Genomic DNA, 12241 nt, shown 5'->3' on the forward strand with positions numbered 1-12241 from the left:
GAGGATTTAGAACAGCAAGGGTACATAACCAAAGAGCAGAAAAAATATCTCATGGGGGAGGTTAACCCTAGGGGAAGGAGGTTTTACATCTTGCCCAAGATTCATAAGCCTAGGGAGAGCTGGCCATTTCCGGACATGCCTCCGGGGCGGCCTGTAGTCTCAGATTGTGGAAGTGAGAGTTATAGGTTTGCAGAGTATATAGATTTTTACCTAAACCCCTTGTCTGTTAGGCATAAGAGTTACATTAAGGGTACGTATCATTTTATAGAAAAAGTTAAACAAATCCGGGTTGAGGAGGAGGAGGAAAAATGGTTATTTTTTTCTCTAGATGTGGAGAGTTTGTACACTAATACTGAAACCGAGAGAGGGTTACGAGCAGTGAAAGCGCTTTTTGAAAAATATCCAGACCATGAAAGACCTGATGGGGTGTTGCTTAAGCTCCTTGAGCTTAGCCTCAATAAAAATGACTTTGAGTTTGATGGTAAGTTTTACCTACAGGTCAAGGGAACAGCAATGGGTAAGAGATTTGCTCCAGCCTATGCAAATATTTATATGGCAGAGTGGGAGTCGAGTGTTTTTTCTAAGTGTAGCAAATGGCCTAGGTATTATTTTAGGTATTTAGATGATATTTGGGGGATTTGGGAGTATTCGGAGGTAGATTTTCGATCCTGGGTAGGGGTTCTTAATGTAATGCTGAGTAACGAGGCTGACGAAGAGGTGCGGATCCAAATGCAGTTTGAACTTTATTTAGCTGAATAGACAGGGCAAAACACAAAGCAACAACCCACGATGGGGAAAAGAAACGTAAACTCGATAAGGAAACCACGGTAGACACAAACAGGGAACTAGGGAGAGAGGCACACACCAGGCTAACATCAAACGACGATCGACAAAGACAGCACAAAGACACGGGGTATAAATAGACAAACGTGGGAAAGGTGGCCAATGAAAGAACAGAACTCAAACAAGGTAACAAGGTGATAAACAGAAACCAAAGGCAAATTAACCAGGGCAGGTGTAAACAATGAACAGTGAATACGAACGCTAACAGAGGGTTGTGGAATCAAATAAAGGACTAAAGTGACAACAAGATGGAAAACGAGAGGGCAACAGTGAAACGAGACAGGGTGGACTATGGAATTAAATAAGGGACTAAAGTGAAAACTTAAGAAGTGAAAAGTGACAAGATAGAAAACAAGGGGGCAACAGAGAGACAAGACAGGTTAATCATTACACTTAATAAGCACCATGACTCCATCAAACTTAAATATGAGATCCAAGAAAAGGAGATTAACTTTCTTGACACCACGGTATATAGGGGCCCAGGTATTGTAGAGAGCAACTCACTGGATATTAGGGTGTACTTTAAACCGACAGACACTCATGCGCTATTGCACAAACAGAGTTACCATCCGGCACATACTTTTAGGGGTATAGTGAAATCTCAGCTATTAAGGTTCAGTAGAATATGTACTCGTAAGGAGGATTTCTTGGGGGTGAAACAAGTTCTTTTTAAAGCTTTGAAAAAAAGGGGATATTCGAGGGGTCTTTTGAGAACAGTGGAGAAGCAAATTCTTTCTGATAGGAGCTCGAAGAACTCCGAGTTGGAAAGGAAGAGTATAATACCGTTGGTGATGAGATATAGTGAGAAAACCGTGAGACTGGGAAAGGCGTTTAGGAGGAACTTTGAGATGGGAACCTCTGGTAAATGGCTGGGGGAGCAAAGCAGGGTAATAACTGCCTTCAAGAGAAATGAGAACCTTAAAGACAGGCTGGTCCATAGTAGAATTAGGAGTGCAGTAAAGAGTGGGGGAGAGAGGTGTAAGTTGTACTTCAGGGCTGGGAAGGAACAGGGCGTCATTAAGATTCCCAGAGGGGTTCCCTTGAATACTAAGAACTGTATATATTTTATTGGTTGTAAAGTCTGTGGAAGGAGATATGTTGAGGAAACGGGTAACTCTATTTTAACAAGGATGAATGCCCATAGATACAACATCAGGAAAGAAATAAAAAGAAAGGGTCACTTGGTGGACCATTTTGTTAGACATGGGGAGGGTAGTTTGAGGGTATGGGGTTTGGAGCATGATCCGAGTTGGACGAAGAGGGACAGGTTGAGGAAGGAATTGGGATGGATTAGGAGATTGGGAACCTTCTTTCCTAGGGGTTTAAATGTCGATTTCACGAAGCGGACAGGTTGAATAAATGATGGGATGGGATAATTTGCAGCTGTCCCACCTAATTCCTATCAGAGGGGTCTGGTGGTGGATTGGGTGGGAGAGCGTGGAGGCCAAGTCTGGCACCGGGGGGTTTCCAGCGCAGTCTCGCAGTACCCCTTAGCTCATCCCTTCCCATTTCACTGCCTTTTTTGGTCTTGGGTGGAAGCTGACTGGTAAAGGAATTCCTAGGTGTTTTAAGTAAACGTAAGGTTAACTATCTGAATAGGGAAAAGTCCCAAAAGCAAATGGGGATCACCTTATGGTGCAACTCCCTTGTGATCGGGCACATTATAAGAGCATGGTGGGAGACCCTGTAGTTTCACAGGGACCCCGGAGGCGGACATTTATTATTTATTTATTTATTTATTTATTTATTTATTATTAATAATATTATTTTTATTATTATTATGGTTATTGTTATTGTTACTGTTATAATTATTGTCATTGTTACTGTCACGATTATGATTGATATTTTGGGTTATTTTGGGCAACCTAACCCTAACCCTTACCTAACCCTAACCCTAACCCTAACCCTAATTTACTCTTTCCCTTTTATAAATTTCTTCTCCCTCCCCTCTGTTATTCTTTTGTTTATTTCTTTATATGTTCAGTTTGTTGATTTCTGCCTGGCCTGAATTAAACATTTTTGAAAGCAGTGTCTGATGAATAAAGAAAGAAATGAAACTATGTAAATATATGAGATGGAGCTGTGCCCATGCATTAAATAACCATAGGAGAACTATTACAAATATATTATGATCTCCTTATGGATTATTGAAGATTGTCCCCTAACCTAACCCTAACCTAACTTCCCTGGCACATAACGAAAGGTGTTCGACAGGGAATTTAAAATGACAAAATTCAAATCAGCAATTCTTGATTGAATTGGTCTATTTTATAGATCTATGTTGTTGCTGAACTGATTCGAGATAAATTACAGCATTCATTTACCATTGATTCAGGGTTTCATTGTGGGATCAACACCCCCCAACCTAATGCAAAACATTTAGAAATGTTTTGAAACTGTTTCAAATCAGTTTGACGTAACGTATCCTCGTTTGCCGAAATCATGTGATAATGTGATAATTAAATCATGTGATGTAAGTTTGATACACACTCCAATGAATTTCGAAAAGGTTTCAAAGATTCATGAAGGGTGTTTAGAAAGTGCACATCACATCTGCTGACTTATCGTTTCATTTTGTTTTTTATTTATTTTTCTTTGGTTGCCACTTTGTTAACCAGGGGTAGACTATTATTTGGAGTCTTGGTTTATTTATTTTTATTTTATATATAATAAATGTGTGTGAGACGGAGACACGGCAGAAGGGAAGGAGGACACAAGGAAATGGCTTCTCCTGTCACAGGTAATTATTTGGCAACTTCAATGCTTACAGCTTCACTGAACTCATCAGCTTCACAGACAATATGGACTTCCTTACACTAGTAAGGGTTAGTAAATATAAATAAATATATATATTTTTTCTTTTCACTGCCTTTGGATGTTTTATTTATTTTTTATAAAAATTATTTTTGTTATTGCCCTATTCATTGTCCTGCCTACTTCTTTGGCCACAACCATCGCAATATATCAAGGCGATACTGTATGTAAGTTCTCAGATCTCCTGTGTGTGGAGGTCAATAGAGCTTTTTAAGATTATTTCTGATTTTAAAGCCACTTTTAGTCCTTCTGCCACAATAATATAATGTTGTAAATTGTCTTCATTTGGGGGATTTTTAGGTTCTTCTTTGAGCAAATAATGATTATATGCAATTAATTAATTGCATATTAATTGCAATTAATTTAAATATTCCTTTTACTTTTAGACTTAGGGTTAGGGTTAGTAACACACACATTACTCTGGGAAAGAAGGGTGTATCATGCTATTTTAATTTGTGAGCAGATGGGACAAAGTCCTGATATAATGTGTCTCTGTCCACTAATCTAATCTTGATCTAAAAAATAAAAACTGTGGGACCAAAATCCTCTTACTGGAACAAATAATCTCACTATTTCTGAGAAGAAAAAAAAACAGTATTTCTGCATATAAAAGAATATCAACAGTTCATCCATCTTGCAAAGTATCTTTTTCCTGTGTATTTAGAACACATCTGGGTTGAGAGAGAGAGAGAGAGAGAGAGAGAGAGAGAGAGAGAGAGAGAGAGAGAGAGTACAAGAAGCAGTTTGCTACTGTGTCATATTTGTATTCGCACTGCCCTAACAAACACCATCAAACTTTTCATGTTGTTGTTTACTTTAAAAGAAGCTGACTGAAAAGAGGTTGAGGATTGTGGATGGAGTGTGAGGCCAGATCATAATATGAATATTGATGTTGCAAATGCCCTTGTATCTCTCCTCTGTATCTCTCTATCAAACACGCATACACACACACACACACACACACACACACACACACACACACACACACACACATACTTGCACACACACACACACACACACACACACACATTTTTAAGGGCTACAGAAATCACTTGTGTTTTTTCCCCAGACAATAGAAATGACAGTGACCTCTGTGTGTCTGTCAATATTGGATGCCATAGAGTTCTCTCTTCCAGTGCACTCAGTGTTGTAGTGTCTCTTTTCATTGCATATAGATATTTATATGATCTAACCTTAACCATTATGTTTTAGGTTCAGTACTTGTATTACAGTATTTTACAATCACTTTGGCACTAATGTCAGAACCTTGATGTCATTTTTCAAAACTCTACAAACAAAACTTACACCCGATGATCAAAATGGGGTTAGGGTTACTGGTCATTAAAACAGTAATTGACTAAATACTAATTAGATGGTTGCTCCTGCTTGCCCTTTTATCTACAAGTACTTTGTTTAGTCCCCTTAGATAGTAAACACTTAATTAGAGTAACATTTCTTCCCAGAGGTCATGACCACAACATTTAAAAAGAGACCAACATACCAAGTTAAAATTCCCTATCGAGCCTGTACACACTAATACACTAGAAATAATGCCTATTAGTTAGTGGGAGCTCTAAAGTCTCAGTCGGTGTGCCCCATGCTCCACTCAACCGGCTTTAGTCCGCTGCTAACCTGGTCAAAGGTTTGCGGAAACGAGGACTTAACGTAATCTACTAAAGACAATAATTTCAGAGTAAATCAGAATAAACTCAAATGTAACAATTTATTGACCAGGTAACATAATACATTAATCAGTTCCAATTAGACAGTGATAAGTCAAATGTAGACATTTTATCAAAACCTAAGAAATTCAAATTGCCATTACCTGATATAAACTACACACAGTAAACTGTGTTAGATCATCTGACTACAGAAAACCATGAACAATGTGTCACATCTCCTTAAATACCCAAACCATGATCAAAGGAAATTTTGGGAGTGGTTAGGTTTGGAAGTCCTAGGGACATACCTCATTAACATACAGGCATACAGAATGGGGACAGACCTCCAAAATGATACAGCATTTGGCAAAGACCTTATAACTTTGTTAACAATGATATTTTTATGCATGTGGATCTTAGGTGACTTTGAAGTGATTCTGAGCTGAAGGGGAAGGAGGAGTAGAGGGGGGGCAGATGTTTGTGAGTTTTAGGAGAATAGGCCTAAATTGGCCTGAGGTGAGATAGAGGTCAGATGTGAGATGTGTTTTATTGTCCTTGCTCAGAAGGATGTGTTGACTCAGGTGAAAATGTTCTTCTGTGTGAGAGTTTTTATGACTTGGTTCTCGCAGTGTTCTTTGACTTTTACAACATCTTGATGCCAGCCTTACAGGAGTGAACATTAGAGAGGAGAATGGATGTTAGAGCCGGGCAGCTAGGGTTAGCCTTTAGCTAACCAGAGTACTGTATATAGTGAAATGTGTGGTATCTACCTACAACAGTGATCACATGGAGCCGGCAGATGATCCAGGTCACAATGGAGGTCAAGCAGTGGGAGGAGGAAGATGAGGCAGTAGTGGTGGTCAAAGGAATGGAAGGGGTCAAGCACCTCTTCTGAGAGGTGGTCGTGAGTCTCATCATAAAGGAGGGCATAGGACTCACCATATAGGCAGCCATGGGCCTCATTTGAGAGGTGTGGGGGAACGTGGTAGAGGACAAGGCCATGGATCAAGAAAGTGGCAGCAAAAGCAAAGAGTGTCCAATGAAATCTGAGCGATAGTTGTAGACCATGTCATAAATCATGGCATGACAATGACTGAGGCAGCTACAATGATTCAACCAAACTTCAAAAGATCAACCATGGCCTGAATCATCAGAACTCTCCGACCGCTAAGTCTTCAGCATGCACTAAACGTTAGGCTACTCTCAATTGTCAAATGACTGCATACCGCATGGCAATGTAGGTGATGTGACTAAATGTGTTCTTACTGTAATTTCCCCTGCAGAATAGAGACCAAGCCAATTTCTGACTGACCAACAAGAGCTAGAAATGATAATCACCTTACAGACATTCGGCAGCACATCTTGGACAATGACAACATGTTCAACAATGTGGAAGCCATAAGTTTGCCGACTATTGCACGGTTGCTGAAAAGGCACCAGGTGTCTCAAAAATAGCTATATGTGTGCCTTTTGAAAGAAATGCATACAGAGTGAAGCAACCGAGGACTGAATATGTTCAGTTTCAAGATGCCTGTTGTGAAAAAATCCCCAAAAATTCAACATCATTGTAATCAGTAATTATCTTTCCAAAATAACTTTTTAGAGGGTGATGGAGCTGGATGCTGACGAAAACCATCACAAATTCATCTTTTTGGATGAGGCTGGCATCAACCTGGACAAGACAAGGAGGAGAGGTTGGAATTTTATTGGCCAGCAGGCAACCATCCAAGTACCTGGGCAACATGGGGCCAACATCACCATGTGTGCAGCTACATCAGAAGATGGTGTTGTGGGACGCAGACCTTGTATTGTATCATATAATGCAGCTCTCCTTGTAACCTTCCTTGATGGGCCTAAATCAGCTCTGTAGAGCAGATGGCATGACTTATGTCATTGTGTGGGATAATGTCAGGTTCCACCATGCTCAAATGGTGTACGCATGGTTTCAGACCCATCCACAATTTACCACCCTGTCCTTACCCCATACTCTCCTTTCCTTAACCCGATTGAGGAATTTTTCTCCACATGGAGGTGGAAAGTATATGATAGGTGCCCTCACGAACAAGTCACCCTTATCCAGACCATGTATGATGCATGCAATGACATCATGACAGGTCAGTGTCAGGCCTGGATTCACTGAAGATTCTTCCTAAGATGTTTTGCTACTGAAAACATCCATTGTGATGTGGATGGGAACCTGTGGCCAAATCCACAAGATAGGGTTGATGTAAATATAGAAGTACAGCATTCAATCCTTTGTTTTATAGTAAACCAACTGAGGAACACTGCAGTTGACTTTTACTGAAGTATTTTTTCTTTTTTATAGCTAATTATTTTTTATTTGATTCAAAGAAACCGATGTTGTGATTTGATTGTATTTCATCAATACATGTCAGAGTTTGTTAAATGATTCCACTGTGTCTGTAGTATTCTCTCTACTAGTCCTTTTGCAGTGATCTATTTACACATAGTACCATAATGAAACATGTATCACATATTTTATACAATATTTAAAGATTATACAAACAACTACACAGTGAAATTATCGGTATCTTGTGAAGGGATGATATAAATTAATGTTTCTATGGCATTTCATGATAAATTAGTTATATGAACCAATTATTCTGTAAGTGCAATGTTTCTTTAAAGACATGAATGCACAATGCAATGTTTTGAACATTGGACAGCCTGTGTTACAAATGATGACCATTTTGTGTCTAGATTTTTGAAAAATGGCATCATAGTTCTGACATTAGTGTCAAAGTGATTATAAAAAACTGTAGTTCAGCTGTCAACAGCATCTATGACAAGAAGTTGATTTCCACAGTAAATAATTTTTACAAAAAATAAGTTGCTGTACTTTTGTTGCAGAGAGAGTAACTTTTAAGGTAAAGGCTGATTGTTTTACAGGAATGTTGATTCATGCTCTGTACTTGATATGTTGTCATAATCCAGTGGACTGAAGTTAGTGGTGATTTTGCTCTTCACTCGTCGTTGACACACAGATGGTTTCGCATCTGTGACGTGCTACTGGATTGTGACTGAGCACTTGTTCAACAGTGCTGGATAACACACTCAGAGCATCAGCACTCAGCTCATGGTGATTAACTGCTGGAAAAAGAAAAAGACATGAATCAAACCGCTGGAGTGTCAAACCAATGTCACAGACGCTCATCCATCGATGTGAAGGTGAGGATGAGTTCTGTTTAGAAATGATGAAAACTGTGTCTGGTGTCATGATGCTGTCAAACAACTGAGGTTTATTAGAGACAAGTTTATCTTTTTACAAGAAGAATAAGTAATTATCAAATTGATGAATGGATTGATGGACGGACTGTATATACAGACATACTATGTGACTGCCAGCTGTAATCTTACTTTATCATCATAAGTTTATTAAATATATAATGATCACTATTTCTGCAACTTAGATAGCTACCATCATGAATAGTTTTAAAATCAGCAGAAATAACAAAGCTTATGTTGTTTAAAGCAGATTAACGATTAACTGGATGAAGGTCAGTAAGATCCCTGAGGAGCCGTCAGAAGACTTCATTAAATGATTCATGACACTCACTTTAACTTACTGAGTGCATCTAGAGCATGTGTGTGTGTGCAGGTTTAAGTGGTTCATGAGGACATTTCAAGTGTCCCCATAGTTCAAATCGCTTAAAAAAAAAAAAAACATAAGAAATTAGAAAATGTAAAAATGCAGAAAGTTCTCTCTGAGGTTTAGGGTTTGGGGATAGAATCTATAGTTTGTACAGTTTAAAAATCATTATGTCTATGGAGAGTTCTCATAAGGATACACTAACATGTGTGTGTGTGTGTGTGTGTGTGTGTGTGTGTGTGTGTGTGTGTGTGTGTGTGTGTGTGTGTGTGTGTGCACATTGCTCTAGAGGGCCGTTGGTTTGTTTTTCAGATTGTTTTTATACTGGTTATAAAGACAATATTCAAAAACATTTATTCATAACGAGAGCTTAACGTTAAATGAAGGAAAAGAGATGGCATGCACCACCATAAATTACAAAGTTTTTCAAACTACATATCATCTCCATTATTAAAATGTATCAGGTTTTAATTGTAGTAACAGTAACTGGTATTATGACAGAAATGTTATACTTTCATATTTAATCTATTAGGCTTCATTTGTATTAAAACTGTGAAATTATTTAATGTTATATGTGGTTAGGCTATTAGTTTTTTCATTAAAAAATATTATATCTATTTTGAATGCTATCTACATTGACATCCGTGGTTTTACGTGTGCTTATGGCCTGATTAAATTTTCATAAGGGCAAGTAAGATAAAGTAACCCTTTATAAACAGTGTATGTGTTGAGATTAAACTTTAATCCCCTGCTGATTACAAGGAGCATGTTTAGCTTCAGTGTCAGTGTTTCACAGTCGAGATTCTTAGCAGATACCCATAATGCCAGTGGAGTGACTCTGAAACACAAGACAAAAACAATCGATAGACCTTTTTCCCATTAGCTGGTTTGGAACGCAGAAGTAAAAGATTGCAGAGTAAACTTCTATAGCAGTGAACGGGAGAACACAGCAAATTGTATTCCAATTTGTTCCAGCAGCAAAATAAAAAAATCCACAATTACAGTTTCACAAGAGGGAAAAAATATAGAGCGCCGGATTACGGCAGTCAGAAGACCGAAAGATGACAAATTTGCTGTCTGATTCACAGCTAATAAGCAGCTATATTACAAACACCATCACAACTGTGGTAACTAGCTTTTAAAACTAATTCCAGGGTAATATAACACAAAGCATGAAATAAAAATACACAAAATAGTTCAAATTGAAAATATAAAACAATTTATAGATTAAAGCTGCTATAAACTGCTGACATGGTGGAAACATGTCATTATAGTCTGTGAAAAGGGTCTATAATGCAGTGATTGTGTTAAAGAAATGTATAATGTGTTTAAATTCTGTGTGACAAATTTGTCAATGACAAAAGATTAAACTTTACTTGTCTATTTAGTTTATTGATGGTTTTATTTCTTAAACAGAGAGTTATGGAAATATGCTTACATTTATTCCGTTATATAATACGCAGCACTCAAAACTCTTAACGTTTAACCTAAATCACTCTGGAGCTTCTTCTGATCACATTAAATGTATATTTATTCATTTATCAGTTTTATTCAAAGGGAATTAATGATTCAAATCAAAATCTAAGACCAAGGTAAATTAGTGTCTAAAAGATTTACATGTGAAGAGTAAGATTTGTAAAAGTGTAAATCAAATTGCAAGCATAAACAACTGCATGTGCACAGAACTCTTTGTAAAGGTGTAAATCATGTTGCACACTTAATTTGCAATATTTAAATCCTTTGCACAAGTGTTGTACATGTGTTGTGATTCTGTACTTCATTTTACCACAAATTTGATCTGTATTCTTCTGACTTTTTTCACCTAAATATGGCCAAAAACATTGAAAATCTGCAAACAGCGATATGCAAGCAAAGAAATGGTGCAACGAATGGCAAAATAGATTAACAGCATAGAATCAGTCTGTACACACACATAAACTATTGTAAATAAATGTAAATAACTTGTGTCTGTGGTGAAAATATTTTCCAGAAATAATCCAGTGCATATTGTTCAATCTTCACTTTTGTGAATCTCAAAACTTTCTCACCCAATAAAATGAGTTTTCCTTTGACCAGTTTACTCTGATCTGCTTCATATAGATCATCTTCGTTCCTCTGGCAGAACACTATCTATCTACACTATATAAAATGCAAATATGAAAACACTTTCTTTTATTGTATGTAAATTTGAACCAACATCATTTATTTCGTATCAATTTGGTGTTCAAACATTTCTTCTTGGATGGATGGGTGTACTGTATGTCATCAGCAGTGGCAGAGCTAGGGGGTGGCCGGGGTTGACTTGGCCACCCCACTTGCAATTGCCGTTTTTGAGCACAAGACTTAACATGTACAGCCCAAAATGTTCTGTGTCACCACAGACTAATCGATGGCCCCTGCCCCGCCACCCCTGTGAAAAACTCCTGTCATCAAATGATCTGACTTTAAAGATGCTGATTGGATTGTCTCACTTTTACTTTCATTATTGACAAGGATACAGTGTTAGTAATAAAATAGTATTAACATAGCGGGAAATGTACTTTATTGTAAACATAATGTGCATATTTTCATGAAGATCCCATTAGATCTCCTATAAATGCTTTAGAGAGTACTGTCCTCTGCTGGTTAGGGTTAGATTACAATCATATACGCCTGTAATAATAACTTGGAACAGTAGATGGTGCAATAAAATAACACTGAGTGCTAAGAAACAAGTGTTTTGGTCTTGTCCAATAACCTTGGAGAAAAATTCTGTCTGTGGCTCCTATGACACACACAGAAGTGCATATACATAGATATTTCTCCCTCCTTACAGTCCTTTGTGTGTTTGTAGTTTATGTGATATAAAGACACAGTGTTGCTGGCTGCAGTAAGCAATATGTGACTATTTAGAGATCTATATTACATAACCACAGAGAGAGAGAGAGAGAGAGAGAGAGAGACCTGATGATCTGGATCTGAAGTTAGCCCAGATGTATACGGCTTAAATCAAAAATCGTTTGCTGAATATTCCGTATATTAGTTTGCATGCATGCTTTTATTGCCATCTATAGGCAATAAAATTTCACGGAAAGTGCCTCTTTCCTTGAAATCATGGGAAAATCTAAAGAAATCAGCCGAGACCTCAGAAAAAAACTGTGGACCTCCACAAGTCTGGTTCATCACTGGGATTTAGAGAACAGAGAGATTGATGGACATATAGACAGACAGACATTTTACAGGCTTTTATTAGTTTCTAATCAAAGGATGACATTTTGATTATTCATTAAAAATTTTCATAAAGCAGCTAAAAACACATCCATAAGCACTTTTC

The 12241-nt window shown here is 37.7% G+C and overlaps 1 protein-coding gene across 1 annotated transcript in view; it reads left to right on the forward strand.

Moving 5' to 3' along the window:
- Positions 1 to 8388: 8388 nt before the first annotated feature.
- The window catches only part of LOC127655043 (inactive dipeptidyl peptidase 10-like), a 62451-nt gene continuing 58598 nt past the window's right edge, over positions 8389 to 12241 (forward strand). The window contains exon 1 of the mRNA XM_052142636.1: positions 8389 to 8507. Within this exon, the coding sequence (XP_051998596.1) occupies positions 8448 to 8507 (60 nt within the window). The 5' untranslated portion in view covers positions 8389 to 8447. The remainder of the gene's footprint in view (positions 8508 to 12241) is intronic.

This window comes from Xyrauchen texanus, chromosome 14, assembly GCF_025860055.1.
Source record: "Xyrauchen texanus isolate HMW12.3.18 chromosome 14, RBS_HiC_50CHRs, whole genome shotgun sequence".
NCBI lineage: Eukaryota > Metazoa > Chordata > Actinopteri > Cypriniformes > Catostomidae > Xyrauchen > Xyrauchen texanus.